The following is a 21,189-nucleotide window of genomic DNA, read 5'->3' on the forward strand; positions in this document are numbered from 1 at the left end:
TTGAATGTTGCTCAATTGGGAGATGTCTCCTGTCATATGTCGGGAGCAGCCGCTGTCGACGTACCAAGGTCTGACGACATTCCTCTGCAACTATCCCTGCAAAATGTGCGGGATCATTTAGATCTGGGAACCCAGGTCATCACTTTCCCGGGTTGGCCCTTCTCTTTCTCTGATTTATCATTATTTACAACCTTTTTCAGAGGATGTTGATGATGGATTGGAGTTTATTTTTGGCATCCATTGGTAATTAGGTTTCCTAACAGTCACCGATGGTTTTGAAATAGGTTTCTTATCAGTTTGCATTGAGCACTTGGGTTTTCTACCAGAAGTGGTTGAAGACCCAGATTTGCTCTTAACGAAACCGATCTTGGCAGAGCCTTGTTCGGTTTTGGCCAAAAGTTGGTGACTTTGTTATGAAAACCCCTTTTGTATTTTGAAAAACTGCCCGTTTTCTACTACGATCATCCTTCCAATCATCATTCCGAGAACAAGCTCTAGAGGACTTTCTAGTTAAAGACCTTCCTCTAAATTAGTTCTCTCCTCTTTGTGACGTATAATGTACAAACATTTTATTTGTACAATTCCTAGCTATATGACCACCAATACCACAATTGAAACAAATCTGTTTGTTTTTATTAAAACATGTACTACCTTTTTTAGATTTATTTTCCATACTGACACCCTTACTTTTCTCACATGAACATGAACAAGAAGCAGGTTGTGAGATAAGTGAGGGTGTATCAGATGGAGTGACTTGTGGAAATGGTGAGTTTTTATTAGTATCATTACAAACATCAGAATTATCAAACATCTCATCAAACACTTCAAAACAACTTAAACCAGTATCAACAGGTGCCGAAAAATCACAAAAAACATTGTCACTTTTAACATCAGAAATAATAAAATCTTTATTTGGAACAAAAACATCAGGTTCAGACTCAGTTTTGTTATCAGAAACAAATCCTTCAACTTCGTGCTTTAACTGATCTAAGGATTGATTTGCAAGGGAAGTAGAAATGTTAGAAATTTCCACATTAATAACTCCTCCTGAAACAAAACCAGTTGGCTTGCCATTAACCATGAAAGATTCGTTGGCAATATCCTCATCAGTGATAGTGTGATACTGATAATTATGATTAAAAGGAGGAGGCACTTTATTGTATCCCAAACCCTTTTTCTGGTTTTGTTTAAACTGCAGGCAATGGTCAATAATGTTAGCAACTACCTCGCTTGATACATCATATTTTTTAAAATCAAAGTTTGCAGTATCAAATTTGTTTTTTAATGTATCAAGCTCAGCAATTAACTCAACATTATGTCTCTTGATATAATCATAGTTTTCACATTTATTATTGTAGTCTTCCTAAAGTCTCCTAAAGTGTTTTATCTTTGTCTCTAACTGGGCCTTTAAGGGTTTTTGTCCTTTTCTAAGTTGGTAGCCCTTATATCTAAGGTCCCCTACTTCTCTACGCAAAGATTCTATTTTGTCACGTAGAATTTTAACATATTCAACACATTCTTGAGAACAAGAAGGTAAGCTTACCTCATTTTTATTTGGTTCAGAAGTAAAAGATACCATCAGCGCAAACTGCAGCCCCATCGTCTTTCCTTTTGGATCATCTGCAACATCCTTCATGGGAGCTTCATCATTAACTTGGGCCAGGTGAGCATTCTCAGGTTTTGAAATGTTCAAAGCCTGAATCTGGTCCTCCCAGTCAAATGACTGAGCAACCATAGCCTTCTCGTCGTTGAATTGAGCACCTCCCCGATTGTTTCCCACTGCAACCATTGTCCTGTCATTGTTTAATCTTCTATCTAGCTTCGGGCACTCACAAGCAAAATGACCCGGCTCATGACAGTTGAAACAACGCAGCTTCCCTTTGCTAAACCCTACATTTTTCTCAGCATTCATGCCCCAGTTGTTCTTCCCAGTCTTATTGGCAAACTGCTTAGCCCTGAATATTGTCATGGCTATCTGCCATGTGATGTCTATTTCTTCCACATCTTCTAGATGAATCTGATCCAGATCAGCAAATGACAATTGAGATGGAAGCTCTCCAGCAAGAAGAGCATTATAGTAGTTCACAAGTCCTGTGGCAAAGGCAAGATTGTCTTCACATTCCTTTGTGTTTGAGGAAGATGCCACAACTGGTACATTGGAGGAGGGAGCAGCTTGAGGAGTGACATGCAGCTGGCTTTGTGAGTGAGACATGGATGATGCAGCAGTAATTGTTTGGATCTGAGGCTGCTAAAGAGAAAATGCTTGACCCGAGGAAGGAATGACTGATGAAAGAGCATTGTTAGAGGAAATCCCGAGGTTTGCAGTCGAATACGAATTCACATGATTAATCTTTCGCTGTTTATCATCAATATCACAGGCTTTGATGATTGCCATTGTTTTAGCAAGAGTGAGACGATTCAAATCCTTGGTCTTCTTAATAACAGCTACATTCATATCCCATGACTTTGGAAGAGCATTCAATAGCTTTTTGTTTATCTCTGAATTGGTCAAGAAGATCCCAGAAATGTTCATCTCAGTGGTGAGAGTGGTGAATCGTTGCATTTGTGCCTCCAGGGTTTCTACGGGAATGTAGCTGAACATGTTAAACCTTTGACGCAACATATCCTGGCAGCTTTCCTTCATGTCTTCATTACCTTCATATACCTCAATCAAGGCTTCCTACAAAGCGTTTGTTGAAGTATACTCTCTGAAACCTTAAGCTATATCAGGAGATAAAGCCATGGTCAGAGTGGCCAAAGCCCTTTCCTGTTCTTCCACTTTATCTTCATCTGTATAGTTTTCAACTGCTTTGTCAACTATCTGTCCTGCAACAGTGGTCGTAATTCTGACAGGATTCTTGATGATGCTTCACCAGATTTTGAAGTCCTTCATTTTAATATACTTTTCAATCTGGTATTTCCATTAAGGAAAACCATCTGCAGACAGCAATCTTGGAATGTGTGTAGTTGTGCCCATGACAGAATCCAGCTCATGATGATGTGTTTGACTTTGAGAATCCATTTATTATGATTTTAAAAACTTAAAGTTATTGTGATTTTAAAAATTCAAAATTTAGTTTATGGGAAAGCTGTTTACGGCCGTAAACTGAGTTTACGGCCAGACAGTTTACGGTCGGGGTGTTTACGGTCAAGAAGATGCACTGATTATGGTCAAAGAACACAATGTACGACTCTTGAATGTTCTTGAGTTTACGGCCGTAATTAGGGTTTACAGTCGTAATCTTTTGGAAGTGAACTCCCAAAAATCTCAGTAAACGCAAGTTTGAGGTAGATTTAACCCCTTTAGCAATGAAAACACCAAACCCTAATCTCGAACAATGAAGAATATGAGTTTAAACTGCTGAAAACTCGATTGAATGATTCTTTGACACCGGTCTTGCTCTGATACCAATTGCAAGGTCCTAAAATGGATCTTTACCAATGATCAAGCAATCACACAATCATAGAAACAAGAATATGAGTAGAAAAAGAATTGAAACAAGCTTGCACATGTTTATTACTTGAAAACGTCGGGTACAACTTGTTTATACTTGGCCGTGAACTGTCTAGCAACAACAACCAATAATGACCTAAATAACCTCTATTTATAGTGGACTTGGGCCGGACACTGGGTTTATGGCTGTAAACAGGCTTACGGCCGTAAACTCATTACATGGTCGTAAACACACTAACAACCTACTAAACCACCAAAAAGACTCAAAATAACTATTACAATGAAAGCCTAGACCAAACCACTAATTGGACCCTTCAACTCGTCGAGTACTATGATCTTCATGTCCAATACGGACCCAGCCTGGCTGAATCCTTTACTAACTCCACTCACTGACCCGAATCATAAATAGAAGGGTTTGGGTTTGCGGCCCGAATCGTCGAGTCCATTAATTGACTCGTCGATTCCATCTTGTGACATATCTATTTTGTCGATTACAGTCCATCCCAACACCTCCAACTCATAGATCTGGACTCCTCATGCTAGAATTGCACATAAAGTTGCTAACTTTACGTGCATGCAAGGTGTTATGGGGCTAAAACACTTAATCCAAGCTTCAAAGAAAACCTAGGTCATGAAATGGGATCTTAGCTGGATATAGCCAGCAACTCTGAGCTCCTAAAGCTCAAGAGTATCCAGATCTGTTGTCCAAATCCAACCTTAAGGGTTTAATATTCGGATTATCCTTGGAAATGATCCAAATGTAACCAAAAGCAAAATAGAAAGGGGATATATCAATTGAAACCTCAAGGTCTAAACTTTTTACCTTCTAACAGTTGCCAAAATGGTATGAAGGCTGGATATACACTTCCTTCCTTGCTCCTTTCTTCCAAGTGTAACACCCCGTTCTTTAAGTGTTTAAATATTGAGTCCCTGAGATTTAAGAGGAAGGGTAATTCTGGTCCTTTTACGAGAAATGAGTTTCATCCGAGAAGGTTTCGGGCTGGCGTATGTGTTAGAAGCATTGGGCTTCTCGTCACTCTCGTACGAAGGATAAGTTAATTGGGAGTGGGTTTATATTAGAGGAGTTGCGGTGTTTTGAAATTGATCATTGTTATAGCTCCGTGTGGAATTGGAAGAAATGGTCCCATGCATGCATGGCATGCATGCAAGCATTTACTTTTGAAGTCTGGCTGGGTACGCCCAACGTAAGTTGGACGTACGCCCAGCGTATGGGAGCGATAAGTTGCAGGTGGTTGGGTGAGTAAGCCCAGCGTACCAGGTAGGTACGCCCAGCGTACTCAGAGGAACCCCAAACCCTATTTTAGGGTCATCCACTATATAAGGAACATGTTGGTTCACCCCTTAGCCTCCTTATGCTCATCTTCAACCTCAGAGAAACCCTAGATCTCGTGTTCTCTCCTTTATTGGGTGTGATTGACCTTGGAAAACTCTTTTTGGCAAAAGAAAGGCTTGAAGGGGAAAAGAGAAGTTGTCAAAGAAGAAGAAGATCGTGTGGAGCTTGTAGATCTGAAGATATACCATCCTTTGGAGCTTGTTTGAGGTATAAAGCTTCTTGCTTGACCTTCATATTGTATAGATCTATGTATTTTGAAGCTTTGTCACCATTCTTGTCCCAAAAGTCCTCACCTTGTTGCATATTTCGATTTGGTCAAGATTATCTGTCCTTTCAGACCTTTGGAGAGATCTTGAGTGAGAAAAATGAGGTCCCAAGGGCTGTAGTTGTTCCATGTGTGAGATATATAGGTCTTAATGGATTAAGACCTTGGATTAAGAGCTTAAGGACGTCCCAAGTGATAAAGTCTGAGACTTTATGAATTATAATCATATTTGGCCTATGGATCTGAAGTTTGGGCTTAAGAGCTTAAGCCATTAAGAGGTTAAAAGGACTTATTGAGCATTTGAGTTACGCCCCGTGTAACCTCTGTGTACGCCCCGCATAGCGGGCCAAAGCCCCGATCCTCATTTGCGTTTCATTGTTGTACGCCCAGCGTACCAAGGAGGGTACGCCCATCGTACTCCTCCTGTTGGACTTGTATTTTTGGGCTTTGAGTTTGGACCGTTGATGGACAATTGGTTATTGGGCCAAGTCTGGGAATTTATGGATAGAGTATTTTGGGCCCAATTATTGTTATGGACATTGGTTCTAGGCCCATTTGGTGAAGTGGGCCCAATTTGGTAAATTGTGCCAATGTTGGACTTTGGTCACGGCCCGATAAGTGGAAGTATGATTGACCTAATGCTTATTTTGTTATGATGGTTAGTTCAGGATTTGCGGTGAGTTGGTGGTCCGAGAGTCTGCTTCTTCAGTTCAGAGTATCGGCATTCGCGAGGTGAGTTATCCTCACTATATCGACAGGGTCTAAGGCACCAAGGCCGGCCCTTTATTGGATTGAGATTCGGATATGGTTGTTATGCTATTGCTTTGATATGTCTGCATCCTGGTAGCTAGGATGGTATATGCTAGAGACCTGGTAAAGGTCGATTTCCCGATATGTAGAGTGATGCTATGCTAGTGACCGGTTAGGTCGGTATCCTGGTTAGGGTAATGATATGTTATATGATCTGCTTGATCGGTTTGTGGACTATAAACTGTTATATGTTTGTATTTTATGTGCACATGGTTGTTTGGACTGGAGTTGGGTTGAGGCGGGTCCTGCTTTGTGATGTAGGCCAAGATACCCAGTGCGGACCGGTTGTTCCGAAGGCCCAGCGAGCGGTCCAGATAGGCTGTAGGCCCTACGAGGGCGGACCAGACGTGCCGAGGCTCAGAGAGTGGACCAGGCCGACTGAAGGCCCGATGCGGGCGGACCAGTCATATTGTAGACTCAGAGAGTGGAACAGGTGGGTTGAACGCCCGGTGCGGGCGGACCAAACACACTGCAGACTTGAAGGACATGACTAGACACGGAGGGTGGACTGAAGGCCGATACGGCGGACCAGTCACACAGTAGACCCGATATGCATGGCTGTTCTATATTCTGTTATGTTATGTATGCTATTTATGTTATGGCCGGAAGGCAATATGTTTTGGACCGGAAGGTCGTAGCCTGGAAGGGCGTATATGTGGTTGGTATTTTGGGGGTATCTCACTAAGCTTTCGGGCTTACAGTTGTGGTTTAAATGTTTTTCAGGTTCTTCAGGAGACCGTGGCAAGGCGAAGGCGTGATCGTACCGCTCCTCATGTTTGTGTTTATGGCATGATTCTGGGAATACTCTGATAATAAATGTATTGAAAACCTTTTTGTAATAACGTTATTAAAATGGATTGTTTTTGAAAAGTTTAAATTGTGTTGAAATTTTTGGTCGTTACACCAAGCCTTCAAAATCCACTCCAATGGACCTTAATCTTCACCAAGAGCTCCAAAAATGAAGTTGGCTGGCTAGGGTTTTGGGGTTCTGGACGAGAGAGGCTGTAATAAACCCTAGGGAAGAGAGTAAGATGTTTGAATAGGGTACCATGTCCCGGAATTTGGGTTTCCCAACCCAGACCTGACTCGCCGAGTCCACTTGCCGACTCGCTGAGTTGGTCACTTAATCTTGCTCATGGATCCCGGTCCGACTCGTCGAGTTCTTCCCTATACTCGATGAGTTGACCCTTTTTGACTTAGGGTTTCCTTTCCTTTCTTGGTCTTTTTGATTTTGGGTGTTACAACTCTCCCCCACTTGAACTAGACTTCGTCCTCGAAGTCCGCTACAGCCAACTATCCTGCAATCTTCTTTCAACCTTCCTGCCCGATGAATCTAACTCATGCTGACCACTCCCATTGACCTTCCACCCAGTCATTCAGAATAACACTAGTCCTTGCAAATAACAATCCTCAAGTGCACTCCGATCCCGTTAATCCTGAGAACACAACTTACTCAACTGACAATCCTTTCGGTACTCCCCGAGTACTTATGTTGGACATCCTGGGGGTTCACCCCCTTTTTCCTTGCACGTTTACTGGCCTTCCCAAGGCAACGTTCCATAACTAATCATTTCCTCCATCACTATGAAGGACATATCCTTCGCGATATCCATTACTCCAGTCACTCCCGGTGCTGGTCACTATTGCCGATACATACTTAATACTTCTTACTACTATAACTTAGTGTTGGGTACCCATCCCAATGAATGGATCAGATAATCCTTCGAAAAAAAGATTCATCCCTACAACGGTTAGACTCATACAAGAGCTACGCAACAGGGTCAAATCCTTCCCTATGAAATTATTCGACCCTGCCGTGAGAGGCGTAGCACTCCTCGGTCAACCAGATGTCTAATACCATACTTCTCTTATCATTACCACCATTAACTGTAAATTTTGCTGTCCCTTATCCACCTTCTGGATGAACTGAGACCACCCTAGTCCCAACTAATCTGTCAATATCTGGGCCTTCTTGTGGCCTCGCTGACTGTGGTGGAAACAGATCAAATATGATCCCTGAGTGGTGGTAGCAGTACAATCCCTACTGAAATGACCAGTCCGACCGCACTTGAAGTAGCCAGAATCACCACCACTACCACTCCTACATGCACCCTCGTGCGTCCTGCCACACTTTCCGCATGGGTTGCGACTCTGAAAATCTCTCGATCTCGAATCTAACCCCTTGGGCCTCTTACCCGAATCCGTGGCTACCTGAATCTCATCCGACTTCCTCTTCCTAATCTGCTCCAGGTCAATCTCCCTCTCTTTAGCCCGTGCAATCATATCCTCCAGCATTTTGCAGCTGAACCTGCTCACAAACCGCCTGATGTCGCTCCTCAGCATCTCATGATATGGGGCTTTCTTCATTTCCTTGTCTGCCACATACTGCGGAACGAGGAGATCCCTCTCCCTAAACTTGGCGGTGATTTCCACCACTGTCCCAATAGTTTGCTGGAGGTCCTGAAACTCCCGTGCCAACTTCTGCACCTCAATAATTGGTGCGAACTCCACCCTGAACCTGTCTGAAAAATTACTCCATGTCATAACGTCCAATGCGACATCATCCCCCAAGGCATGACCAATCTCCTCCCACCAATACCGCGCTCTGTCCTTCAGAAGACAGGAGGCGAGTCTGACCTTGTCCCCCTCGGGACACCAGCTCGTGCGGAAAGCATTGGCAACACAGGCCAACCACCTGTTGCTAGCAATGGGGCCCCTAGCCCCATGATAATCTGGTGCTCCGCAAGCTCTAAACTCTCGGAATGTCAAGGTTTGCGCTCCTACCAAAGCCATCATCTCTGTGCGAAAGGCTTCAAGCCTCTCATCTAAAATCACTAGTATGCCCTCCTTGACCGTGCCAAAGATCACAGGAGTCTGGTCTAAGATACTGCGCGTGATCTCAGCTGATACAAACTCTCTAATCCGCTCCTCGAGCTGCTCGGTCCCTGAACCCGAGCTTGATCCCTCTCCGGCGCTTGATCCGCCTATTGGTCTCTCACGCAATGTCACCATGCTGAAAACAGATTACAATAATTATCAAAATACACCTCACTGCTGAGGGATCATACACACACTACAAGTTTTCCAGTCTCATCTTGACCGTTCTTGAATCGAGTACGAATCCTCTGCTTTCAGTAGTATGGGCCCATACTACCTTCCACATCTATCCGTACTTTCCTCGAGAATTGCCTCAAATCCACCAAGTCCCTTTCTCTACTACTACTGCTCCCAGCACTACTCTCATCCTAGGCTTGCCATAGGGTAACCTCCAACCGGCACCCAGTCCTCAGCTATTGAAGGTATCTTCATAATGTCAATTAGCCACTATCAGAATGCCATCACATGTGACGAGGGTCAGATAATCCTTCGAGTAAATGTCTCGTCCCTACAACGGTTAGACTTAGACGAGAGTTGCGCAATAGGGCCAGATCCAGCACTCTGAGATTATTTAACCCTGATCACATGTGAGTTGACGTATTCACCTAACGGCTAACTTCCATCACTTAGAGTCCCACAAAGCACAAAGCAAGTAGCATTCAGACAGAAGGGAAAATTCTAACCAGGACATAATCAAGCAATTATATCCACATAACAAGAATCTGTACTAATATGCAATTCATAAAGCTCATACACATATATTAGGCACATAAGGCATCCTTCCTAGATCCTCAATCCTAATCTAGCATGTTGTTCTACTAACTGATAATCATAACATAACTTGTATGGGTATTTTAGGGTACTTACTTGAGCTCAGCTGATTGCATGCACCACACCCTTTTCTCTTTTCAAAGTTCTTTTCTTTATCAAAGTTCTTTTCGCTTTTTTTAAAACTCTTTTCTTTTCTAAAAAAATCCATTTTTTACAAAAATAGATTTTTCCTTTTGAAAATTTCTATACCAATTCCTTAGTTTGAGTTCAGACACACCCGAAAGTGTGCCCAAATCCCTCAAACCAAAGCTCTGATACCAACTTGTAACGACCCAAAAATCATGACTAAAAATTTTATTTTTAAACATTACTTAAACCACATTTGCCAATCCATGACATAAATCATAACATAAAATCAGAGTGTTAATTCAAAACATATCCTTATTATCAGAGTAAAACATCCCAGGCTGACTAAACAATGGTGTGTGCTATGCGATCACCCCGAGCTCTTCCCTCTGCTACCGGAAGTACCTGAAACCAAAACTGAAAACTGTAAGCACGAAGCTTAGTTATTTCCCCAACCTACCACATACCGTGCATAACAACATACTGCAAGCACTGGGCCACACCCACTATTTCGGGCCTCGCCCGCTACATCAGGCCCCGCCCAATCTCAGGCCCCGCCTGGCTTCGAGCCCCGCTCAGTATACATATATGTTTTCCTTAGGCCCGGATTGTCTTTGGGCCCCGCCTGCTAACATATACTAACATACAAACATATAACCATAACACATAACGCATAAACTAAACATATACTACTGGATTCCTGTTCTAAGGCCTCGCCTATCCTGGGCCCCGCCCCTGTTCTGCTACTGATGAGTCATGGAACTCCATCCACGCTCCTACTAATAGTGAGATACGGAGTCAGCCCACACTCACTTCCTTCCTACCTTGGGCCTCACCCCTGTTCTGCTGCTAATGAGATATGGAACACCGTCCACACTCTGTTATTGGTGAGATACGGGACCTCGCCCACACTCACCTCCCTATCAGGTACATACATGTATCACACAGACAACAAGTATAAACTATCATGTAAACCGATCCTTGGCCACCTGCCTGCTAACATTGGACCTTGGTCCTGAATATCATAGTAGCATGCAATGCCTAGGTCTAACCCCCGGGTCTTCCTACTCATAACTACATGGGCCGGCATTGTGGCCGTAGACCCATCCACACAAAGGGAAAACTCATATGCACTGCTGAACTCTGTTGATATCCCTTTGGCTGCTATCCGAAAACTCTCCGAACCGCTGCTCCTCTAGCTACCCGAGCTACCAATACCAATAATAACACTTAGCCTAACTATCCTCTAGAAGTCAACTAGGTCAACTCTGGTCAAGTCCTTCTCAAGGTCAAAGTCCCGGTCAAAGTCAACCTTCCAGTTGACTCGACTCGTTGAGTTGTTCTACCAACTCGCCGAGTCCATGCTCCTCAAATCCTAAATAACCTCGACTCCACTCGTCGAGTCTAGCGAGAACTCGACGATTTCTCCTTCATCTAACACCTCGGGACTACCTTCAACTGACTCGCCGATTTCACCCTTGAACTCGTCGAGTTCATTATCATCGCATGAATGTCTAGACCATGACTCGTCGAGTTGTATGAACAACTCATCGAGTCCATCTTCATAACTAAGGAGATTGTCTTGGACTCGCTGAGTTCCTCCTTGAACTCATCGAGTACTTTGATCTTCATGTCCAATACGGATCCAGCCTAGCTGAATCCTTTACTAACTCCACTCACTGACCCGAATCATAAACAGAAGTGTTTGGGTTTGCGGCCCGACTCGTCAAGTCCATAAACTGACTCACCGAGTGTCACACCCCGCTAAAGCAGAAACACGAAGCATGACAACAGTAACGGTTTCATAGAAAAAGTTAAAGATACATCACCATCATAAAAATGTTTGTAGTTTACAATACATATTTAAAGAAAACACATCCAAGATAGGTCTCAAAATAAACATCATATTTCAAAAACTAGGAACACAAAAGCATTTTCCCACTTGATGCAACATACGTATGATGATGAATCTTTCGACCACTTACTAATTATTTCCTGAAAAATCATGTAAAACGAGTGTCAACTATAAAAATAGTTGGTGAGTTCACATGTTTACAAAAATATAGTTTCATGAAATATAATCAAAGTTTTGATAGAAGTTTCCATAAAAAGTACATTGCTAAAATGATTAAATAAGTTCGTTGCCATCATGAGAAATAAAGTATGTGTATAATGATTATACCATGAGTTCACAACCCAAGTCTAATGACCGAGGGTGCCCTCTTCTATGTCTATCGCTAACATAGGGAAATATCGTAAAAATGCACTCAAGTGAATCGTGCGAGTGAGGAGTTGTCTACCTCCTAATAGCGTTATCCATAATAACCATAGGCTCAAATGAGTTAATGAGTTGTGTGAACTGATTCCAGGGACTTAAATGCGATAAGGCCTCATGAATTAACAATAACATACACATATATAGCAACATATAACAACCAAGTTTGATACAAGTCAAATTAAATACAACAAACATAAATATTTTAGGACATTTTTTCCACACCAAAACATAAAAACCAAAAATAGGGGGAGTCGTGAATACTCACAATGTTTCAAGTATGTACAAGTGGTGCCTCGGAATACACCAACGCCTTACTACCGGGATCCTACGACATCAAACACACACTCGTGAGTTTCTATGTCGAAATCTAATGCTAATATATTAGAAATGCCAAATTTTTTGTTCTAATATTGGTTTTATATTAATTGGTTACTATTTTTCTGAAACTATGAAATTTTACAACTCATGTGGTTAAGACAATTTTGGATATTAATTTTCCATATTTTTTTGTAATATTAATTGAGAGTATTTCAACACATTTAAAGGTGTTTTAAACTCCTAAAAATGTAAAATATTATCAAAAAGTTTCTAAAAATTGTAAAACATTTTATTTTCATTCTAAATATAATAGAGGTCTTTCAGAAATTTTCCCTTGAACTTTTGATGAGATTAACTATTTTTCCAAATTTTTAAGCCTTCATAACAATATAAATTCATGAAAAATAACATCCAAAAGATAAAAATTTCCAAAATTTTTATAATACTTCAAATAGACATAATTAAGCTTGGAAAAATATAAAAATGGATTTATAAACTGGTTAACTCATTTTTACGATTTTTGTACATTTATTATAACAAAAAATGAAATAAGTAGAAAAAAGTTTCCAAAATCATCCAAAATTTTTTATTACTGTTATTAAACATTATTAAGCTGTGAAAAATATAAAAATTGATTTCTAAACTGTTTAACCGAATTTTATGATTTTTGTGCATTTATTATAATAAAAAATGAAATAAATAGCAAACAGTTTCCAACATTACCCAAACTTTTTGTATTATTTTTATTAAACATTATTAAGTTGGGAAAAATATAAAAATGGATTTATAAACTGTTTAACCCAATTTTATGATTTTTGTGCATTTATTCTAATAAGAAATGGGTTTAAGTGTATTTAATCTTTGGAAAATAGGAAAAAATAGCATACAGTATCTAAAAATCATAAAACTTTTTATGTAGCATCCTAATGTAGTTTAAGGTGTTTCTATAAATTTTTGTGAATTTGGGATGAGTAGAACTATTTTATTTGTTTTTAGTTCATTATAAATACAAAAATCTGGGAAAAATAACAATGCATGATGAAAAATTCTCAAAATATTTTTGTGGGTCTGGTACATCTACTAAGAGCTGCGAAAGTTATTACATATCATTTTCACATTCTCTAAAGTGGCTTTATGATTTATTGTGGCTAAACAAAAAGAAAATCAAAAGTCATACTAAACTGCAACAAAAAATCGATTAAACTTAATTATGTACCATCATTTACTTTAGGGGTCTTCCAAGAATTTATCTATGATTTATAGACCTCATAAAATATTTTATATGATTTAAGCCCTTGTTTTCTTGTAACAATTTTAATAAATCAAGGAAATCATAAAAACTCTTGGGATTTTTCAGATATTCATATCATCTTACTGGGAATCTGGGGAAATTTTATTTTCAACTGAAAAGGATTTTTAGATTTTTTTTATAAATAAAATCATTTACATGCAGTATTAACAATGTACTTTGATCATCAAGCTCTTTAGCTTGGTGTTCATCACATGCATCACGGTTTGAAGACCATGCATGGATATATGTTGGTCCTAGTGATGTTTTCAAAGGAAATGCTTGAATGCATAAGGTATATGAACCTTTAAAACTTGTAAAAATCTGTATTTTAGGGTTTGACATAGGTTTTGGTCCATGGATTTCACCATTAAACAACATGCATGTTGTTCTTGGGTGAAAACCTACCACCATCATCATCAAACTCGACATTCATGGATATGTTCATGAATGTTCATAAAGAATGGCGTAGAAGAATGAGAAGGAACAAGAAAAACCTTTAAAACAAGAAAGAAAAATAAAGGATTTTCGTGATTACCTTGAAGAACAACCCTAGAAGATGAAGATTTGAAGGTTGAGAGGTGTTCTTGGCTGGAGAATTTTGTGGGTTTGGAGAGGGAGAATGGGAGTGTTGAGTGGTTGAAGTGATAGAAAATGAAAGAGAGTGAGAAAGAAGTTAGAGTGCAAATGTGGTGAAAATGATTTAGGTGTGTTGGGAAGGGGAAGGATGTATTGGGAGAGGGGAGACCGAGTTTTTTGAGGGTATTAGAGAGTCTCTCTTTCACTTATTTCTTCTAATTATAATCTCTCCTATTTTTATAATTTTTTCCATATTTTTATAACTATACATTAACCTAGTTTTCTTTTCATAAAATCTTGACATTCAACTTGTAGATTAGGGTTAAATGTTAATAATTAAATTTTCTTTCCATGATTATATTTACTAATTTTTTTAACTTAAATTGATCTTATAAGGTTCATAATAAATTTTTATGGAGTTAAGGTGTTAATTTTTATAAAATTTAGGTTTTTACGACTTTTTAGGGTTTTAGGACCTTGTTAGCTATTTAAAAATATAATGAAGTGAAATTAGAAGATTTTAATTTATTTTAGGGTTTCATAACCCTTTTCAATTGTATCAATGTTTTTATTTTTTTTTTAATTCGGGTATTGACGTTCTCTATAGTAGTTGAACAATTCACTTGAATTGTAAGAGTCAAGTATATTAGTCCTAGATTTTTGTTGGATCCAAGTTTTTGCAAGATTATGAACTAATATCTACTACTAGGCCATCACATGATGTGTTTATATGGTTAATGAAAAGATGCATAAGTCCGAGAATGACCTGAATTTGACGGTTGTCACATCGAGTCCATCTTGTGACATCTTTATTTTGTCGATTATAGTCCATCCCAACACCTCCAACTCATAGATCTGGACTCCTCATGCTAGCATTGCACTTAAAGTTGCTAACTTTACGTGCATGCAAGGTGTTATGGGGCTAAAACACTTAATCCAAGCTTCAAAGAAAACCTAGGTCATGAAATGGGATCTTAGCTGGATAAAGCCAGCAACTCTGAGCTCCTAAAGCACAAGAGTGTCCATATCTGTTGTCCAAATCCAACCTCAAGGGTTTAATACTCGGATTAACCTTGGAAATGATCCAAATGTGACTAAAAGCAAACTAGAAAGGGGATCTATCAATTAAAAGCTCAAGGTCCAAACTTTTTACCTTCTAAAAGTTGCCAAAACAGTATGAAGGCTGGATCTACACTTCCTTCCTTGCTCCTTTCTTCCAAGCCTTCAAAATCCACTCCAATGGACCGTAATCTTCACCAAAAGCTCCAAAAATAAAGTTGGGGGCTAGGGTTTTGGGGTTCTGGACGAGAGAGGCTGTAATGAACCCTAGGGAAGAGAGTAAGATGTTTAAATAGGGTACCAAGTCCCGGAATTAGGGTTTCCCAACCCAGACCTGACTCGCCAGTCCACTTGCTAACTCGCCGAGTTGGTCACTTAATCTTGCTCACGGATCCTGCTCCGACTCGTCAAGTTCTTCCCTAGACTCGACGAGTTGACCCCTTTTGACTTATGGTTTCCTTTCCTTTCTTGTTCTTTCTGATTCTGGGTGTTACAAAAAACATATGAAACATCAGTATTATTTAAAACATATGAAACACTGGTAATTAGTTTTGGTATATTTGAAAATTAAGGAGAATTTCATATATATCATTGTAAATTTTCATAATTACATTTATATTATTATAAAACTTAAAATTACACACGCACACACATACATACATACATACATACATACATACATACATATATATATATATATATATATATATATATATATATATATATATATATATATATATATAACCTATAAACTCACATTTATACCTAAATACTTAATTTAATGAAATTAATATATTTAAAATTACAAAAATTATCTTTAAATGAGATTATAACTAAATTACTAAAAGTACCCTTATGCAATCCCTCCCAGAATCAATACCCTCGTTCATTATATGGTTATTCACAACCTAATTATTATTCGTTGTTTCATATTCCACATAATCGTTAACAAAACCTAATGATTGCATATTCATAATCGAATGCTAAAAAATATTTCATCTCCTACAATCGATTTAGAAGACCTGTGGTTATTCTCTTCTAAACAAATTTTTTTCTTCCTCTTGTTCTTTAATTTAGGTAAAATCATTAATAAACTATTTTGAATGTGAGTGTCAATATTTTGTAAGGATTTGTAAAGTAAATAGGTAAAGAATAACAATGTGGGATAATGGTGATATTGTAATGTTACAAATTAATTATTTTCAAAATAATACGTATTAAATATTATTAAATTAAAGGTTATAAGAATATATGGATGAAATTTTCCCTAAAAATTATTAGTTCTGTTAGATTTATATGTAATTATTTAAAACATATCAGCTTTACTAATTATTAGTTTTGGTTGATTTAAAAATTATCAAGCACCATTATTTTTTGTAATATATACATTTTATAAAAAGAAAAACATAAATAAACACAAACAAAAAATATTAATTGTTTCGGAACGACACTCCAAAGTGCTTCGTTATCTTGAAGTTCGCTCTGGAATGCATTCGAGGCATAATGGTCATGTTTCAAAGATAAGAAATTGGGAACTTGTTAGAAAAGTCCCAATATTTACGAAAAAGTTATACTTTAGTCCCAAGATTTTTTTTTAATGAAAAGTTTTGAAAACCGACAAAAAATTGCATTTTGACCCTTTTTGACCGGTTGAAACCGGTACCAAATTAATTTAGGACTATTTCGTAAACTAACTCAAAATATTGAGATTTTTCTGTAAACAAAAATATTATGACTTTTCTATAAACAAAATTATTATTATTATTATTATTATTATTATTATTATTATTATTATTATCTTTATTATTAAAGTTATAAATAAGAAGACTATTTTTTGGACTTGTTATTATTAAAATTGTTAATATTACATATAAATGCATTTAAATGGAAAAATAATATTAATGACATTGTTTAAGGATGTAGGTGGACGAGATGTTGATGCTTTTAGCATTGAAATCATGAATGTTTGCTTGTATATTTTTACTTTGATCATTTCACATTTGTTATTATTGTTTTCAATTCAAAATATTAATACTTATCAATTTACAAGAAGTTGCATATTTGTAAAATTGTTTATAAATAGTTTAAGGTAGCCCATATCAAAATTCAAAAGTATTAATTACAATATCTTGTTTAGTAAAAAGTAACTTATTCTAAATTGTTAAGCATTAATATTCTGAATTGACTATATACAAAGTAAAAATATACAAACATACATTCATGATTTCAATGCTAAAAGCATCATCATCTCCTCTACCTCCATCTTTAAACAATGTCTTTATTATTATTTTTTTCATTTAAATGCATATATAAGTATTATTAACAATATTAATAATCACAAGTTTGAAAATTAGTATTTTTTTTAATATTTTTAATAATAATAATAATAATTAGGGTTTTATTTGCAAAAAAGTCATAATATTTTTGTTTATAGAACAATCCAAATATTTTGTGTTAGTTTACGAAATAGTTCCAAATTAATTTGGTACCGGTTTCAACCAATCAAAAATGGTTAAAATGCAAATTTTTTTTGTCGGTTTTCAGGACTTTTTTCATTATAAAAAATATCGGGACTAAAATGTAACTCTTCCGTAATTATTGAGATTTTTTTTAGAGATTTCCTATAATAAATTTGTTGTTATTTTTTTCAAAATCTTCATGTGTTATATTACTCATTTATTGAACTGGGCCCACATCAAACCTATTTAAGGGTTAGTGCATCTAAGCCCAAACCAGTCATCCTTGTCTCCGGATCATTTCTTTAGAGAGAAGTCGACAACTACCCCGTCTATCGTCCGACGTCTTCTTGCTAAAACCTTCTTCATCATCATCGTGTATTGGTCCTTTTCTCCGGTGAGTGATATTGTTGATCGGTGATTCCTTTTAAGATTAAATTTTCTTGTTTTTTAATATATGCGATGTTGATTAGGTTAGGCGGGATTCGCGTTTTGTAAAACTATACATTTTTTAATTATTTGCGCCATGACCAATTTTTGATATTTAATATTTGACAAAAACCCGTTCCAAAACTATGGTGATGATGATCATGAAATTTTACACTGGAAAGTCAGTAGTGTTTTGGGAAGTACCTCCCACGTTGGCGTTTCCTTTGGGGCATGTTTGATATGGGCTGCTCATATGGCAGAGTTTTTTTTTTCTTCTTTTTTTTTTTAAAAAAAGTGTGACAATATCACAATACAGTTTTTGGTAACTTCTAATAATTTTCTTGAATTATATATATGGATTATATGTACTTACCATGTGAAAATTAGGGTATATGCTTACAGGTAGAAAATATATCCAAAATATTGGAACAGGTTTTGAATTTGAAGTATAAGTTCATTTCAAATCTAATGATTTGTACTCCTATTTTGATTAAACTCGAACAAACGTTTCTGTCTACATTGATTAAGAGTTAGCACACTTAGTAAATTTGAAATATATATAACGGAGCTAGATTGATTCTGTTTGATTTCATTCAAGAAAATTTGTGATTTGATTAAAAAAACACTCTTTCGGGATAATGTTTTTGATTTTATCGAGTAGTAATCCTTAATTAATTTGTTTTCAGATTCTTTTTTCATCTTATTTTGGCATAATAAAATACTTGTTGTCACACATGAGACATCAAATTATAGATAAATTTATTGATACCTTTCTATATCATCGATAGTAAAAAATCATGAAAAAAATCCTATTAAACCGAGCAAACAACATCACTAGTTTTGATTGCACCATATTACTACTGAATATGATTTCTTGGGAAAACGCAGAATTACACAATGTCAGATTACCTATGTGAAGAGTTGATTGTTAACATATTGAAAAGACTACCACCCAAATCCCTCCTCCGGTTTAGATCACTTTGCAAAAAATTGTATTCTTATATTTGTAGCCCCGATTTCATCCACATACACACTTTTCAATCCCAGCAAAAACTCTTATTCAGACACGGAAGTAGTTACAAAAATGAAGAACCAGACTTTTATACATTTCATGGAGAAGATGAATTGCCATTGTGCTTAGAACGTGGATACATTGGTATGACTGCAGTTGAGTTTCCTTTTAGGAGAGATTTCTGTATTATTGGTTCATGTAATGGAATTCTATGTGTGTTCGATTATTTAGAAGCAAAGTGTATTAGTCTATGGAACCCTTCAATTAGGCGCAAATTAACCTTACCTGATTGTCCTCATAGATCCTTTTCTCGGGTACACACTGGATTTGGTTTCGACCCAATTACCAATGATTACAAGATTGTGAGTATACACAACCGAAGTTCATTTGTTTATGCCATGAAGACAGGTACTTGGTGTGCAGTTGCTTCCCCTACTCCTTTGTTTCACGAGGTGTTATCGAATGCGTGTTTTGTGAATGGAGCATTGCATTGGGTTGTAGAGGTAGAACCTTATTTTAGTCAATCAAATGGCATAGTCGATATTTGCTACATATTGACATTCGATTTGAGCACTCATGTTTTTGGTACGATTGCATTGCTAGACACCAGTTGGGAAACACGAGAACTAACAACCATCCAAGGTTCTCTAGCTGTGATTTCTTATTGTATGGATTATCGTGAGGATGATGATGAAAGTTGGATTTGGATGAGGAGAGTTGATTCGTGGTCTTTGGTCTTTAAATTGAAAACAAATCAAGTTCAAGGAAGAATATATAGAGTTTTGCAACTGACCAACAATGGTGACTTGTTGTTCAACATTTTTTTTGAGGGGTTCCATGTTTGTAAGCCCAATATAGAGACTCGATCAAGATTAGTGGATTTCAGTGCTGTTTCTTGCATAGATGACATTGTTGTGTGTGTTGAGAGTCTACAATTGTTAGACATGGGGACTGCTTGTGAGGTAAAAGAGAAGCAAAATTTGGTATTAGATGGACTTGAATTCTTTTAATCTTTGTTTGGACATGAGATGTTGAGCGATGCAGGTAACCAAAAGGCTTCTTATCTGACGATATCAGTTGTTCAACTCCAGACTGGGACATAAGGTGGAATTAAGAGTAGATTAGATTAGCCATTCAAAAAAAGGTTAGCCTTATGCATAATCTTAATGATTCATGCGACTGGTTTCATTTGTTTCTCGTGTTCCCTACCTAGCAAAATCTTGGTCTTCTAAATTTTGTATGATTGATTTGTTTTCAATCATGTGATATTTGTTCATTTTAATCGTTTTTATAGTATTTTTTTTTTTTTGGAAAAATAAATCCATTTTGGTTTTATATTTTAACAAAATAGATTAATTAGTAAAAAAGCACAAGGATTTATAATTTAACGACAATTAAATGGATAAAATAAGATATTATTAAAAAATAGAAAAATGAAAACAAAATGAATAGTTTGACGACATTATATAAAAACTTTCTTATTTGAAATAGCATAAGTCCTTTTGTTAAATGTTTAAGGGCTTATTCCTTATTTAAAAAAGCATAAGAGAAGGTTTTAGCCTTGGGTCATTATGCCCGATGACTCGACGATCAGCAACGACCAATAATAGTAACCTTTTTGAGGAAAAATAACAAAATGCTTCGTTGTTGAAATCAAAAAACAATAGTATCGGACAAAAGATCAACTCCACGCAAAATGGAGAAATATGAACAAAGTTGTTATGGAATTTAACACTTTGTTTAATAACTTGAAGTGAGATTGGCGTAGTGGTGATAATGATGCAACCATTTTGGGCAAGCCACTTAAAATTTACCGTCGTGAACATGCAAAATGTTTCAATTTTCCGTGAGTTGCAACATTTTCAAAGAATGCAAAAAGTGACATGAAGTCCAGAGATCATAATGCTTTACGTGTGATTCCAAATGAACCAGAGCATTTGATACCTCTCACACATCGTCAGATGGTCATATCAGCCTATCAGGTTTGAACTCAACATCGGTGAGGACTCGGTTGAGATTACACCACCTCCCCATCCAATGGGATGAGACAACGCAAAAAAGAAACTGTAAAAGTTTCCGGTCAATTAACGATGTTTAAGATTTGATGGCGGAG

At 37.3% G+C, this 21,189-nt stretch overlaps 1 protein-coding gene across 1 annotated transcript; it reads left to right on the forward strand.

The window, feature by feature from the left end:
* The first annotated feature begins 18,958 nt into the window (after nucleotides 1–18,958).
* Nucleotides 18,959–20,195, forward strand: LOC145051428 (putative F-box protein At3g16210). Its single transcript, XM_078999414.1, has one exon. The coding sequence runs from the start codon at nucleotides 18,962–18,964 to the stop codon at nucleotides 20,084–20,086; it is 1,125 nt and encodes a 374-aa protein (XP_078855540.1). The 5' UTR covers nucleotides 18,959–18,961; the 3' UTR covers nucleotides 20,087–20,195.
* The last annotated feature ends 994 nt before the right edge of the window (nucleotides 20,196–21,189 follow it).

This window comes from Lactuca serriola, chromosome 5 (assembly GCF_051521515.1).
Source record: "Lactuca serriola cultivar US96UC23 chromosome 5, Lser_US96UC23_V15, whole genome shotgun sequence".
Taxonomy (NCBI): Eukaryota; Viridiplantae; Streptophyta; class Magnoliopsida; order Asterales; family Asteraceae; genus Lactuca; species Lactuca serriola.

Bases quoted from the DNA above. Each gene is read 5' to 3' on its own strand.
- LOC145051428 (XM_078999414.1), top strand. From the start codon at position 18,962: ATGTCAGATTACCTATGTGAAGAGTTGATTGTTAACATATTGAAAAGA.